General features: G+C 31.7%; 1 protein-coding gene across 1 annotated transcript in view; it reads right to left on the minus strand.

Moving 5' to 3' along the window:
- The window catches only part of LOC126735622 (nephrin-like), a 1,136,035-nt gene that overhangs the window by 458,569 nt on the left and 660,893 nt on the right, over positions 1-16,573 (minus strand). Inside the window, exon 8 of the mRNA XM_050439679.1 lies at positions 6,352-6,525. Coding sequence (XP_050295636.1) covers positions 6,352-6,525 — 174 coding nt within the window. The remainder of the gene's footprint in view (positions 1-6,351; positions 6,526-16,573) is intronic.

The raw sequence follows: 16,573 nt of genomic DNA on the forward strand, positions 1-16,573 counted from the left end.
AATTTTTAACCACCTTATATTTGGATAATTAAAATACATGGTTTAGTTGCAATTGTTAATATTTAATCCATTTTAATAACTAAAAAAACTTCTCGACCAGCCCCAGTGATAATAAATTATTTTAAACATTTAAATTATATTAATTTTCATATCGTTTACGTAACCTCATAATACTTCTTAAATATAGATAATTTGATAGATAAGTTTATCAATGTAGTATATAACATCCACTAAAATTAAACAAATAAGCGCACCCAACAATATTAAAAAAAAAATTATTTTGTCATAACAACTTTAGAAAAAATAAGTCTATGGAATATTATTCACTATTTAAAAATGATAAAAACTCCCTTACCTAAGTGTTAGCTTTTTTAGTTAATCTAGATTTTTAGTACAAGATGTGCCAAACTCTGAAAATGATGCCGAACTCCAGGTAATGGCTGGAATCGCAGAAACCATAAGGGATCGATTAAATTCGGACAAAGTTGTGCAATTTGATGCTTATTAAAATAATACTGAAAATTAAAAAAAAAAAACAACTCTTGGACAAAATATTTAAAAAAATCAGAAACAAAATCAGAAAATAGTTAAATAGTTTACATTTTCGGCTCCAGAAAGTCCAGATATTTTGTTCAATCTTTAATGTTAACATGTTTTAAATTTTAAAGCATGACTGTTTCAGAACACGCCACGCAATAAAAGAAGAAATATAATACTTCAATTGTTTGAATGTTTTACCTTTTTTAGAAGTAGTGACCCTAATTCATGTTGAAGCATGTGATAGCGCCACTTTTAGATGCATAAGCTTATATCGAATATTGTTATTGCTTGGGAATAAAAAAATGAAAATTGTGAAAATGAAAAAAAAAGAGCAGATCCGTTTAAGTGCAACTTGTTAATAGTGTGCAACGAAATTCTATTTATTTCGTAAAGAAACATCTTAAGGGAACAAGAATAAGTGTTTCAGAAAAGTTACTATCGATATGACCTAATGATGTGGGCTAAGGATGAAATGGAAAATACAAATATATGTGAAATATATAATATATATATTAATATTTTTATGAAAATAAATAACATAATTCATCACATTAAAACCGAAAATGACGTAAGAAGTTTAGATAAATAAATGTTATGGGAGTCTGTGTACTTTCTTTTTTAGTGATATAATTGCTTATATTTGTTTGTTTTTTAGGGTTTTTGATTTTTTTGTTTCTTTTTTTGGTTGTTAGAATACTCTTTGGGAAAATATTAAAAATAGAGGATTATAAATAGAGGTACGCGCGGGGTAGGCGTGGGAATATACCTATATAAAACAATTTTTCGTAATAATAGAGAGCATGTTGAACAAATATGGATAAGATTTAAATTAAATTAAAAGTTAATTATTTTGCTAACCTAATATTACAAATGTTTAATACCTAAGCGCCATTGATTAACGGAAACTGTAGGGTAAATGATATCTTTAAAGAATAAAGCCTTAAAAAATTTAAACGAACAGAACTTAAGGGTGGTTGGGAATATGGGAATATAACAAGCAATTTAAAATTCAGTTAACGGTACAGCTATTAAATCAGAAAAGCAGGGCTTTTTTAGAATATTTACTTCGCAATGAACAAAATAATAAACTGCTGTGGCAAAAGCTAAATAATATATTATGCAATAAAAGTAACTGTTAATTATCAGATAACTTAAATAAATCTAATGGAATAAATAAATATTTTTTAACTGTATCCAACTATGACAACCAGACCATGGCTTACTCAACTCAAAAAATTCATCCATTATCCCAAAGATGCTGGTCATATACTTTTATAAAAGGCAAAAACACAAAATCTACAGCATCACAAATACATTTAATAAAATTACAAAGGTTACATGTTTCACTCATCATCAGACCATAACATACACAAAACACCTAACATATAAAAAAAAAATAATAAAAATTTATATGTTAGGTGTTTTGTGTATGTTATGGTCTGATGATGCACTAATCGACTCGATGCCATAGATTTTGTGTTTTTACTTTTATAAAAGTGCATGATTTAATCAGTTTTCATTCAAGAAATTTGCAGAATTGAAGGCAAAAATTAAATTTAAAAAACTATTTAACTTCTCACTTGCTGATAAAAAAACTTTATTTAGGCATTTTTCAAAGATTAAATCTAACGCTATAGGTCCAGATGATTTAAAAATTGAAGTGCTTACCGTATGCTGTTTTTTTATATTACCTTTTTTCACAAATATTATAAACACTTTTTTTTATAAACCATTTTTATTGAAAAATGGAAATGTGTTACCTTTACCAAACAAAAAAAAACCGTAGTTTATATTCTGACATATGATCTATTTCTATTTTGCTTTTGTTATCTAAGGTATTAGAAAAAAATTTCTGCAAATTAGGGATCATATGGATAGGTTTGGTATATTGCCGTAACGGCTATCTGGATTTCGTCTCCATACGGTTGTACTAGGGCAACACTTGATATAATAGATGATATTCTAAGGGGTGTTGAAGTGGGTGAGGCCTGATGATGCCTGATTTTACTAAATTATTTAGAGATCTTTGATAAAATTAACCATAAATATTTTTTTTCCAAATTACACAATTTAGGCCTATTCAATTTATTCCAGAATCTTTAGATAACAAAACTCAGTATGTTGTTGTATTGTATGATCTCCTTCTTCCGAAAAAGATTAATTAAAGAGGGAAGAGGGAAAATTAGAGGCTTTAATTAGTGTATCGATTAACGCGGATCGATTGCCCATTGTTCAATGTGCTTAAAACTTAGATGTTATATTAGACAACGAACTTCGTTTCTCCGAATATGTCCCTGATTCCCTAAAAAAAGCTTATACAAACCTAAAAATAGTATACCCTCATAGTAATATAATAAATCATAAATTAAAAATTTTGTTGACAGATTCAACTAAATTTGAAAAAAAATTGTATTCAAAGAGTGCAAAAATCTTATCTTAGATATATTTATGTTATCAGAAAATTTGACTCTGTAAGTTATAAATTAAAAGACGCTAGTTGGTTGGATATGGAGCAGGGAGTAAAATTGCATAGCGCTTGCTTTTTTCATTTAACAATCAGTAATAAGACTCGTCCATACCTATATAATAAATAAAATTTAGAACTGATATTCACTCTCTAAACTTACGTTTTAGGGTTTTACGTTTTACGTTAATTTCTCCGTCTGCTCACCATAAGTTCCTACAGACGTATACTTTTAAATAGCTGATAATGCTCGTTGATAATGAAGCTGTTCTTGTAATCTCTAAATGTGGGCTAAATTTTGTATAATTTTTTATTTTTGTTTTTTTTACTTTGTTTTTTTTTGTTACACCTAAGCAACAAAGAAATATGTACCTGCTAAGAGGCGTAAATTAACATAATATTATTGAAGTCCATATTTTGTAGGAAAATGTGTATACAGATATAATCATTCAAACCTTGCCTATAGGAAATAAGCGGATATGAGGGTAAGCGAGAGGGGACATATGGAGTCCGCATGAGACAGAGGGCGCAATACATGCCGTTTTCAACACGCTACAAATTAATACGTTTGGCAACATTGATATTTCTGCCGCACGGCTCTCCGCTCGTTCATCGAAAAACGAGACAAATCTTATCCCCATCACACTGCACCGTCAATATGAGATTGCATTTTTAACGTTTAACGATAACGTTATTTTTATTCCTAGCTTCCTGCTTAATCATCAAAGATTAAATTTAAAACCGCTCGCTATTATCTTGTTAAAATGTGTTCTCTTGAGGAAAAAAAGCAAATTATTAAGTGGTATTATCCCGGCAGTTCTGTCGATGAAATTTCGGGCAGAATTGCATTCACGTTCAAAAATCGGCCCATTCCCATACGCAGCACAATTTTTGCAATTATCCATAGGTTTGAGACCTTTGAGTGCTTGCAAAATTGCAGGAAATGCTACGCAAATAAGCAACCACCTGTTGTTAGACCGCTAGGCGAAGAAAGGGAGCTTCGAGAGGTTAATGTTTGTGCTGTTGCTGAAATGAACTTTCCTTGCAATAATACAACCATAGCCAAAGAAACGGGTATTGAGCCTTTAAGGGTTAGAAGAATTTTAAAAAGAAATAAGTACAAGTGCTATAAGTTGCAAAAAACCCAAGATATTTTCCCACAGGACCATGAAAGACGGATGGAATTTTGCCATGAAGTATTGGAAAGGGCAAATCGGGACGAAATGTTTATTACCAGTTATTTTGTTTTCAGATGAGTCCTCTTTCTCTATTTGTGGTAAACATAATCCGTCCATTACAGTGGGTTATTCGAAAGAAAATAAGCACATAAGCATACCAACACATACACAATACCATCAAAACGTTAATGTATGGGCTGGTATTTTAGGTGATTCAATTATGGGCCCTTTTTTTATCGATGGAAACCTTTATCCCAACAAATACCTTATTCTTTTGAAGGATGAAGTTCTTCCTGCTATTTGAGGGCTCAATATCAATTTAGAACAAGTTTGTTTCAACAGGATGGTTGTCCCGCTCATAACGCATTAGTGGTACGTCAATTTCTTAAAACGTCTTTCCCTGATTGAACAATCAGTGGAAACGGTACTATTAAATGGCCCGCCAGAGGCCCCGATTTGGCCCCCAATGATTTTTTTCTTTGGGGATACCTAAAAGAACAAATTTATAGGCACGAAAATGAACGAGCTACTAATTTAGAAGAGCTTTGTGTTAAAATTAGGCAACTATTTAATAGTATCTCCATTGAAATGTTGTCGAACACGAGAAGGTCGTTTTATGATCGATTGACCTACTGCACTACTAAACAGGGTGGCCTTTTTGACCCTGATATAAGATAATTTTAATTTTTATTTAATATTATCAAATTATTTTAATTTCTTGCTTTATTTTGAATTATTTTTTTTATTTCCTGTCCAATATTTAGTTAATTTATGTTTACAACATTATTGCAGTCGGTTTTTAGTTTATTTTTTGCTATTAGGACAGGCAGAAGCAAAGACTCAAACGAAACTAAAAATTTGTTTTTAATTTGCCATAGAGCAGTGCATAAGAATACTGAAAGGTTTCGGTTTCGGGCTTCGGCGGGGTCCGCTGCTTCGAGTATGTTGTCACAACGTTGCCAGACCTACTGCGATATATAATTCCTATAGGCGAAGTTAGAATGATCATATCTGTATAAAGATCACAAAATGGGGAAGTCTTTATCTCCAAGAAAATTTATAAGGGATCATAATAATCATATCAGCTTTTCATACTCCAAAAGAATTAGCCATATATTTTATATTACGCAACCCTTGGTCTAGGTGAGACTGCTTATTAAAAAGATATATATACCTAGTGTAATATGAAACAGAGTGAACAATTATTAATTTCTCATAAACATATTTTGTTATTTAATTCTTATTTGAAGTACAACATTTATGATATAATTTTTCTAATATGATCTTTTTTTTCTTAACAGATTTATATACCTTAAATTTTTAGAATATATAAAATAATAAATTTTGGTAATAAAAAAAAATTATTACCAGTTGTCTAATTTAATGTAAAGGGATACTTTAACCCTAAAACCTTAATGCATTAAGTGTTTTTATACGTGTTCTGCTGTTTCCGCGCCTCCATTAAGCCGAGATCTCATTGGTAAATAATAAACATAAAATATTCTGAATTTTTTATTACTTAAAAATTGTTGTAACGGAGCAATGCTATAATAAAACTATTTTCACCATGCTTGTACTGAGTTTTTAGTAGTATGAGTGTACAAGAAGCTCACTATTCGCATATGTTTTATATGGTTTGATTGATTGATTATAAATAAAAATATATGTTTCCTTAATCTCGGTAAATAAAGTAACTACAAATTTAAAATTTTTCATTTCATATTCAGTGGAAATATTCAACTTAGTTAAAAAATAACCTTTATTTTATCTAAAAGTTATATCTTTAAAACTAATAATATAAACCATAAAATTTGTATAAGTTTATTCAATTAAAGTTATAGAATTATACCACAAATTATATTCTGATTCAATTTGTTATCGAGTTAAAGTATTAAGGAGTCTAAATAATTATTGTTTTATCTTCATTCTTTGTAATTTAAAAATTTATAGTTTTTCTATATTATATCATTATGCCATATAATTTACTGAAAAAAAAAGTTACTTGAAATTAGTAAACTATGTAAATATCCGATATCTTTGCAAGAATTGCTTTTCGGGTATATTATTAGGTTTTGTGAAGTTTAAAGAGTACTAATCTCCTATTAAACCTTAAACAATCGATCTTACCTTAGAGTTTTATATAAGAATAATTACCAAAACATAACTTACCTTACATTCTATATGAACTGGTTCAGCCTTTGCGGCACCTACTACTTTTCTGGCCAGTCCTTCTTTACAAACTGGTTCAAATTTAACTCGGAGGTGAAAACTTGGACTGATTGAAGTACCCTCTTCATTGGTTGCTTCGCATGCGTAATGACCGGAACTACTTCGGCTTACACCCTGTAAATGAAAAAATAATTTTACGTGTATTTTCTATTAATTGGAGTTCAAATAACATTCTTAAATGCCTAGAGGTGATATTATTTTATCTGTTTTCGCCCATTTTTTCAAATGCAATGTCGAATTGTCATTTTTTCCAAATTCTTTTTTCGAACCCATCTTACGGAATGTTATTTTTCCCGACTATCTTTCTCGAGTATGTAATTTATTCATGCATGTGCATTCTATCGGTCGGTTTGGGTTGGGTTGGCTTATTTATTATTTTGAATTTTCTTTTCCGGAAAATGGTGCTTCAAAAAAGACCAAAGTTTGGGAAAATAACGGCACAATTGCCATTCGGGAAAATTGATGTTCGGCATCTGACATTCGAATAAATGACTGAAAATCAATTCAACATTTTTTTAAATGGTTTTTAATGTGAATAGGACCTAGGAAATGTAGCTAATTTAAAAAAAATTGAAATTCTAAGAACTAGAATTTTTAAGGGATTAGTATATCTGTTAAAAATAAGTCTATAAAAAACGAAAAAAGTTTGCCTTTCCAAAACTTGTTTTTTTCTAGATTTTAATGGATATTTCAAGCAGATGCGTTAGAAACTTTCTATGCGTTTACACATCTATTGCAATGGTTTGGCTATGGAATCTGCAGCTGCGAAAGGAATTCGTACAAAAATTTTCGACATTGCCAAATGTTAAATTAGAAAAAAAATTAAGCTGTATGGAAATCTAGAAACTGAATCTTAAAAAATATAGAAAAAAATTATTCTAGTATGATCTTTAATTTTATGCTATATTTAATAAATATTTTGGTCTTTGGCACTGCAGCGAGGCAGCTGCCAGCATAATTTGGAAGCGGCCTCGATGTTGACTAGCTCTGGACCAAATTGTGAGCACTGATTTAAATTTAATTATGTGAGTTTTCTTTTACTGTACTGTGTGTTTAGAGAACATTCCAAGAAGAGACGATTTATGTTTTTCACAGAGACACACTCACAATAAGGGTTGTTTAAGAATTTTGTTTTATCAAAATAATTCATATTAGCTAAAGAAATAAGTTGTTTAGTTTAAATATTACCCTTGGTTTAAATTTACCTATTAATTATTACCCTCTTCAAATGTATTAGTATATATAGGGTGTCCAGCGAGGTAAGAGACAAAATTTTACGACGTGTTCTTTAGAGAGTCGAAAATGTCCTATTAACGTAGGTCCGCAAATACTTTCTGACCAAGATATGATTTTTTTTAATTTAATAGTGTTATTGTACCAAAAACTGCAATAATGCCGAAAAATAATTGTTTACAAAAAGTTTACAATAATTTTTCAAAATATCCACCTTTACATTCTAAGCATAGTCTAGCCCTTTTAATGATGTGACTGATAGCTTTTCCAATAACACGGTGGTTATTACTTAGGTCTTCAGCGATATTATTAATATTACGAAGCACTTCAGCCTTGATATATGATTTCTTTGCATGCACAAAATTTTTCATATGTCTGTCCTCACAAGTAATAGTTCGAAGGTTGTCACGAAGTCCGGTGAGCGAAAACTACATCCAATCCTACTCCGCGGCCAGAAAACTACACGTCTGCATACAATACGATGTCTAGGAAAAGTGTTATTTAAATATTCAGTCACATTTCTACTACTATGAGCCGGAAGATCATCATGCTGTATAACCATATTTTGTTGTCTTCGCTTAATCAGGATAATCTCCAACAACACGGCAAGTTCTTATGAACTGAAGCTAAATTGCAGATGTTCAGCGACTGTTAAACACATAAGGGCCGACTCACTGATCTTTTAACAAACCAGACCAAACATTGACTGAAAAACGGTGTTCGAAATTTCGTTTGATTGTTGCTTGGGAATTTTCAAGCTGCCAAGAATGGGAATTTCTTAAATTATTAACACCGTCTCGGTGAATGTAGCCTCATCGGTGAACAAAATTTTATTAACCAAATTATACTTCATAACCACGTCCTCGTAGACCACCCTGTAGTTACGTCTCTGGTACGAATTCGGCCACTTTTTTCAAAGAATTTACACCAAAATGTCTAATCGCCTGATCCCTTAGTACCTGCCTTCCTTCTATGCGTCATTACGTTTTTAAGTGCGATAGCGGTCACACATTCGGTCGAGGCGAATAAATTCCGTGAATCAGTGTATGCGTGCATGCAAAGATCGATATTTAAACATGCCTAAGCGTTTAAGCAATGATAAATACCGTCGAATAAAAAAGAAATTACATGAATTGATTGAGCAGGGATCATCTTCAACCGAAAACAGTAAGTAAATATGTATAATATTATTGATAAATTACGCTGTTTACCTACGGGGGAAGCTGACAAAGGAATTATCGTGAGATATAAAATTAGACATACTTTTGTTTATGCCAAAGTAAATACATACCTAGTATTATAGTGTAAGGGATAAGTACCATACACATAGTATTTTGTTTATGCAAATTCAGGCATTTATCTAAAATATATTTCTCTGTTTCACAAGGTGGCTGTGAAAGCAAGACAGAGGAACGTCGTCACTTAACCCCGCCCAGGCGAAGAATAATTGCACGCCCGCGCCGCATTAGCACTTCTAGTAGTGAAGATGAACCCTTACAGCCCCAGCGGCCGCAGGAGAGTATTTTACATACATTACTACCCGATTATGAAAGTATGTCAAAGTTATTGGGCGAGGACCCGTCAGTAGATACTTCTCGGGCTCCTCCACTACAAGATGATATAGTCTGTAGATGGAAAAGTTATGTCATAAATGGGTTAGATAAAGAAACAAGAGAAAAAGTAATTGAAAATTGGAAAATTCCCGAAAATTGCGACTTCTTAACTGCACCTAAATTAAATATCGAAGCCGAGGGATTACTTTCTCCCATAGATAATAAAAAGGATGCTATATTAAGTAGCCTCCAAGATAAGGTATGGAGAGGATTAAGCATGGTTGGTAAAGTCTTATCCACTCTAATCTCCGATGAAACTCCTACAAATGTAAGAAAAGAGTTATCCCCAATGGTAGCAGATGTTGGAAAAATTTTTTGTGAGGTACACCACCTAATTTCCAAACATCGCAAACATCAAGTATACCCGTTATTTAACCAAGAAGTGCAGAAAGTGGCTGAAAGCTCAAAAACCGACAAGTGTTTGTTTAGAGAAGACTTTGGTGAGAAGTGTAAAACGGCACAAAATCTGAAAAAAGTCTACTCGGAGTTAGCAGTTCCTGCCAAAACCGGGAAAAAACAGATCCCACGATCTTCAAACTACAAGGTTGCTACTGAGAATTTTTTATACCGCCGACAACCCCAACACTATGCTGGTAGAATTAAAGATTTTTATTATAGCTGGCAAAAATTAACCAATGACCCATTTATCCTTGAATGGGTCAGGGGTTACAAAATACCATTCTCAGAAAGGCCAGTCCAATCTACTTTACCTAAACATGTTAATAGGTCACGATCTCAACAATTCCATATTATGAACGTGCTACGCAGGCTTTTGAAAATAGGTGCCATATCACCATGTGCCAGAAAAAGAGGTCAATATTTATCTCCCTTTTTCTTAACTCAAAAACCAAACAAAGAATATCGTTTTGTTTTAAATTTAAAAGGCTTAAATACTTTTATAAATACAAGACACTTTAAGCTAGAAAATTATAAATCAGTAAAGGGTCTAATTTCAAAATACTGCTATATGTGTTCCATAGATCTTAAGGACGCATATTTCTTAATTCCAGTTCACCTTGACAGCAAAAAATTTTTACGGTTTGAGCATAAAGGTCAACTATATGAATTTAATTGCCTGCCTTTTGGGCTGAGTTCGGCCCCATATGTTTTCTGTAAAATACTAAAATCGGTGGTAAATTTTTTAAGGTCAAATGGATTCTTGTCAATTAATTATTTAGACGATTTTTTTCTTTTGGGTTATAATCTAATAGAATGCAGGAAAAACGTTAATATAACAATTAAAACCCTTTTATTCCTGGGATTTATTATAAACTATAAAAAGTGTAGTCTCAGTCCCTTATATGAAGGTAAATTTTTAGGATTTATATGGGACAGTAAATCAATGCAAATACGTTTACCCCAGGAAAAAGTAACTAAAGCTCTGAAACATTTTCAATTTTTCAAATATAAAACTAAATTTAAAATACGCGAATTTGCAAAACTGGTAGGCTACATTGTATCTGTTTGTCCGGCTTTTGATTATGGTTGGAGGTATGGTAAAGAATTAGAAAGTTTAAAAAATTAGTCTTTTAATGCTAAAATGAAAATTAATAGAAAGGCCAACCTAGAATTAGAATGGTGGAGTCAAAATATTAAAAATTCAGGGGCTTGAATTCATACGGGTGAATATATTAAAGAAATATTCTCAGATGCTTCCAAAAATGGGTGGGGGTGGCTTGTGCTGGCAATAGATCCCATGGCCTTTGGAGTTTAGAGGAATCGCAGTTGCATATCAACCATCTAGAACTATTGACAGCCTTTAATGGCTTAAAATGCTTCGCTGCTCAATTACATAAGTGTGATATCCTGCTAAGAATTGATAACACAACTGCGATCGCCTCCATTAACAAAATGGGCAGTTGTAAACACGCCACTCTCAATAAAATATCGCAAATAATCTAGAGCTGGTGTGAAGCGAGAAAAATAAAAATATTTGCCTCTTATATTAAGTCGAGTGAGTATTTAATCGCAGACTATGAATCAAGGCACATAAATATCGCCACTGAATACTCCCTAAATAGTTCAGCATTTAAACTTATTGTTCAAAAATTTGGTCAACCAGAAATAGATCTTTTCGCTACTATTTTAAATAGTAAGTGTAAAAAGTTTGTCTCCTGGAAACATGACCCTGAATCAAAATTTATTGATGCTTTCAGTATAGGGTGGTCACGTTTTTATTTTCATGCATTTCCTCCATTTTCAGTAATTTCAAAGGTATTAAATAAAAATATAAGGGATAAAGCTAGAGGTATTGTAGTTGTGCCTATTTGGCCCACTCAATCTTGGTACCCATTGTTCTTAAAACTTCTAATATCAGAATTAATTATTTTTAAGCCAAGTTCTAAATTACTTCTCTCTCCTTACAGGGAGAGTCATCCGATTTGGGAGAAAATTACCCTGGGTACAGGGATATTATCTCCAGGGCGTTTCAAGTAAAAGGAATACAAGAAGAATTAATATCGGTGTTCGTAGCCTCATTAAGCGACAATACAATCAAACAGTATAATACAACCTACAAAAAATGGTGGCAATATTGTAAATCGGAAAAAATAAATCCACTAGCGCCAGAGATTCGTAATATTCTAAAATTTCTATATAATGAATTTAATTCATTATATAGAAGTATGTCTTGCCTTAACATTAAAGAGGTATTTAAACGTAACAAAAGAATTACGGAAAGATTGCAAATATTTATTTATCACGCATAAACGACCATTTCATAGGGCATCCTCACAATCAATTTCGAGATGGGTTAAGACAACACTGTCAAAAAGTGGCGTTGATACTTCTATTTTTACCTCTCATTCCACAAGACATGCCTCAACCTCGTCTGCATTACGTAAAGGCATTAATCTAGAAACTATCAGAAAAGCAGCCGGATGGACTAAAGAATCAACAGTTTTTGCTAAATTCTACAACAAACCCCTTATCAGCGAAGACTCGTATGCTCAAAATATACTTTTATAAAAGAAGCACTAGGTTAGAAATTTAGGGAGATATTATATACGTAAATATGAGTAGGTGTGTATATTTTTAGGTACAAAATTTACTGTATTATGTGAAATTAACTTTTTGGTAGCGCTGTTACAACTTAATGTGTTAATTTGTTTATAAACCCTCTTAGTTATAATCTAAGTTTTTGGTAGTTTTTCCTTTCGAATAAATAAATATTAGTCAATATATTAGTAAATTTGTATATAAACAGTTACAAATTTATATGACAAATTAATGTTAATTAAAAATAGGTTATCAAAAAAGTGTTGGCTTTAAACATCTACAGGGTGGTCTACGAGGACGTGGTTATGAAGTATAATTATAGATTAAACGACTTACCTGTAAGGAAGTTCCATCTTAATTATACGAGTAACCACGTCCGAAGTAGACCAACCCTCTCTCCCATTACCCCTATAGTTCCTTTTTTGATCAAGTCTTCCTAAAAACGTAATGACACATAGAAGGAAGGCAGGTACTAAGGGATCAGGCGATTAGACATTTTGGTGTAAATTCTTTGAAAAAAGTGGCCGAATTCGTACCAGAGACGTAACTACAGGGTGGTCTACTTCGAACTCGTGGTTACTCGTATAATTAAGATGGAACTTCCTTACAGGTAAGTCGTTTAATCTATAATTATGACGTCCAATGAGCCAATTGCAGAACTGCATATGAGAGCCTAGGTCAGTGAGCTGCAGATACAAACTAAATCTATGCTTTGGTATTCATGCAGTTGGGTTAAACTAGTGCGAGAGGATATTCTGTGAATACTAGTTAATGGTAACTGTTTAACACTATCCAGTATTATATCTTTGGTAGCTGCTGGTAGAGGTATGAGAAAAGCATTTGGAACTTAACCTATTGCTCTGAGTTGATCAAAAACTCTCCGAAATACTTATTATTATATTGAACCACTGGTGCTTTACTACTTCCGTTAGAATATCCGTTTACTAGTAGACTGCGTGATTACGTATTTTTCATTTGTAAAAACAAACCTGACACTAATTTGTGCAAATTCTTGTCAAACTAACGCAACTACTACAAAAAAATAACAAACGAAAAAAGTATCTATAGCACTTAGCCTGCTTGAGACTAATAGAATGCCATATTAGAAATAAATAATAATATAGCATTGTAGTTTTTAGTATAATAACGCCATTCAATTTTTGAAAAAATCATAACTTGGTAATTCGCGAATCCATACTCATAGGACATTTTCAAGTCAAATTTACCTAAAGAACACGCATTTTGCTTTACATAGAGTCTTATTGAGCACGGGAGTCCAGATAAAAACTTATAATCTATTTTCCGAATATATACCTAACCTAAGCTGTTAACTTTTTTGGCGGCATCCGTGTACATTCAAGTATGAGAGCTTTTAAAATTTTTCTGGGACAGAAAATATTGTTTCATCCTTGTGTCACCTGTGTTTATATATCTAAGATTTTAATTGGATTCTTCAGGATATCGATTAATTTGATAGCATATAATTTTTATCTTTTTTTATTTCGTTTAAGTGGGGAAAGAATTTTTGTAAGACCGTTACCAGATTTGGAACATTATCAAAGTTAATAGAAGCTAACAATGTAATAGTTTTTCGATGGATTTTCTACAGAATGTTTAATATAGGATGGTTTATTATTGTCAAGTCAACTTAGCAATGTATTTAGTTGCTAGAATTTTTCCTCTTTGCTCTAACTTTAACATCGCCGATTCCGCTAATAAAGCCGCTCTAAGGATTGATTTCATACAATCCAGGAATATGTTCAATTCTTCAAAAGAGATTCATTCAATTCATTTAAATATTTTTGACTTACAGGTTTCAAAAATTTGAAATCGAAGTCCAGGTGGGATCGAATCATTGCACTAAAAAATAGATCTACTGGTTAAAAAGTACAGTGCTCAGAGAAGACTCCTGTGGAAGACCTTTGGTAGCTAGATATGGTCCCAGAAATATTCCATTCGTCTTTCTGCTATTGAAGTTTGTTCACAGTAATATAATAAATAAAATTTTTAATTTCAAAAGAAATTTGAAATAGAAGATTATTTAATTTGTAATACAATGTATATATAATAAAATTGTTATATATAAAATGATAATTGACTTAATGTCTTAAAATACTGCAATGACATTTAAGGATCTACCAACACCCAGTTGTTCATGTACAAATATATTTCTGTTTATTAAATTATATAAGAAATTAATAAGTAATTATATTGTTGTGATATAGTTCCTTCAATTATCTGACTGCCATGCATTGGGTTGATGCGACAGATTTAGCTCTAGATGGGTTGGATAGTGATGGCTCTTTGTATGTTGCATAACTATCTGATCTACCCTGATTATATTATGTACTGGGAGAGTGAAATTATAAGTTGTTGTTTTCCATTTATTAATAAAATATCTGGAGATTTCCTATAAATTAGTGCTGCAAATTTTCCAATGTATAATGTTAGAAATGAATATGATGTATAACAATTGAATCTGAAATATTATTGTGAGAGGTTTTAAAGACTGTATTGTGATTGTATTTATTTTATAGTCTGACAATTCGAGATCTACTTATAGCTCTGCCTTTTGACGGGATAATATGAGTTCTTTTAGGGTGTAAAGATAGTCATTAGGAATAAACTTGCGAGTTTGAGGATAAGAATGACTGTGAATTAATTTGGATTTGAGAGGTGGGCTCAGCATTAGATTCATTAGGACTAGAATTAGGAAAGAACAAACTTTCTTCACGAAATTTTTTGTCTTAGCAGTCTTAAACAATTCTTGTTTTATTATTATTGGTTGTCGCAACTTGAAAGTATGTTTCAAGTATGTTTCATTCTTTTAATTGTACTATTGTTTATGTATTGGATCCTTTTTTGGGAATATTTTATTTATAAAATGCTGCTCAGAGGTATGTGTAATTTTATATAATCATGATCGTTAAACACTAAACATACAAGGTTAAAAGGATACTAAACAAGGTGAATATTTCGGCTACTAAATAGGTTTGTTTAATGCTTATAGTCCGAACTTTTAGACACAATAAAAAGCCACGTGGGCAAGCGGAATCTTTGTCCAATTGCCAATTAAATTTTTCTAGATCTAGCTGCCAATTAGGTGACATTAAAACGCATCAACGTGACGTTGCCAGTTAAATTGATATAAGAAGATCTTTATTGGAAATATGAAAATACCTTTTAAGTTCATGTTATAATCCTCACAATTTTTTTCTATATTTTCCATATTTCTAGAAAATTAATCTTTGTTTTCAAAATAATCCATCTAGCTCAATTTCTCTTTTACAGTTAATCTCTCGGCTACCTCGAAAATGTATGTCCGAATTGCCTCTTCAGATGCAGACTCGATAGCCAAACCAGGGCATCACAACTAAACCTATTTTTTCATGTTGGTAGTGATTTTTATGGGTCGTTTTCAATACAATGTTTCAGTTTAGTGAGACATCGAGAGGTTTGAAGTTTTTAATTCCTATGTGTGTTTGCCGATGGAATAAATCTTATGAAAGCTTAATAAATTAAGCTTTTATATTAAGCTTCTAAACTCTTATGCATCTGCTGATCCCCTTTACCCCCTACGCCAACTCAATTTTTTGTTTAGATTGAGTACTAGGAGCCTTCTAAAGTTAATGCTTTGACTATGAATAATTAAGAAAAGAAAAATTAAAAAATCATAAGACAACTATGGGTAGTAAAAAAATTATTTCTTACCTCAGGCAAATAGTATATTTTAGCTCAAAAACTTCAACAGAAAATAAATTTCTGCTGTTATTATATAACTTCCGAGAGAAGTCATAAGACATTTTTTGTCCTCGTTTAAGCCCCGTTATAAAACTACCCGTAAAACTTTTTAGTTTGTAGGGCTTCCATTTTAAATATTGAAAGTGAGTTTAAAAGTTTTCCACTTAAACTTCTAAGCATGATGGCAAATATATGTTGTTGGGGTTAAGCAATGTATTGATTAAAACTTGGTGGTTTATTCTCCTAACCAATATTTGAAGCAGCAAGTTAAATTAGTTTTACGTTACGCTTTGCCAGAGCGATTGAGACAAGATAAATTTATTTAGTCTAGCTGGTGAGCTAACTGGACGCATACGTATTGAATAGAAGATATATTAATCTGCCGTTTATTCACATCTGAATATAGACATTTATAAAGGTAGGGAGTTGAGTATTTTGTTAGGTGTGCCCTATCATTTTTACTTACTAATTTGCATCGTAAAGTATTGAAAAGCATCGAAAAATATCGTGATTTGTCTAATCACGATATTTTTGTATTACATTTGTTTGGTTTTTCTATTTTCATTAAAATATACCAC

Source organism: Anthonomus grandis, chromosome 4 (assembly GCF_022605725.1).
Source record: "Anthonomus grandis grandis chromosome 4, icAntGran1.3, whole genome shotgun sequence".
In the NCBI taxonomy this organism is placed as follows: Eukaryota; Metazoa; Arthropoda; class Insecta; order Coleoptera; family Curculionidae; genus Anthonomus; species Anthonomus grandis.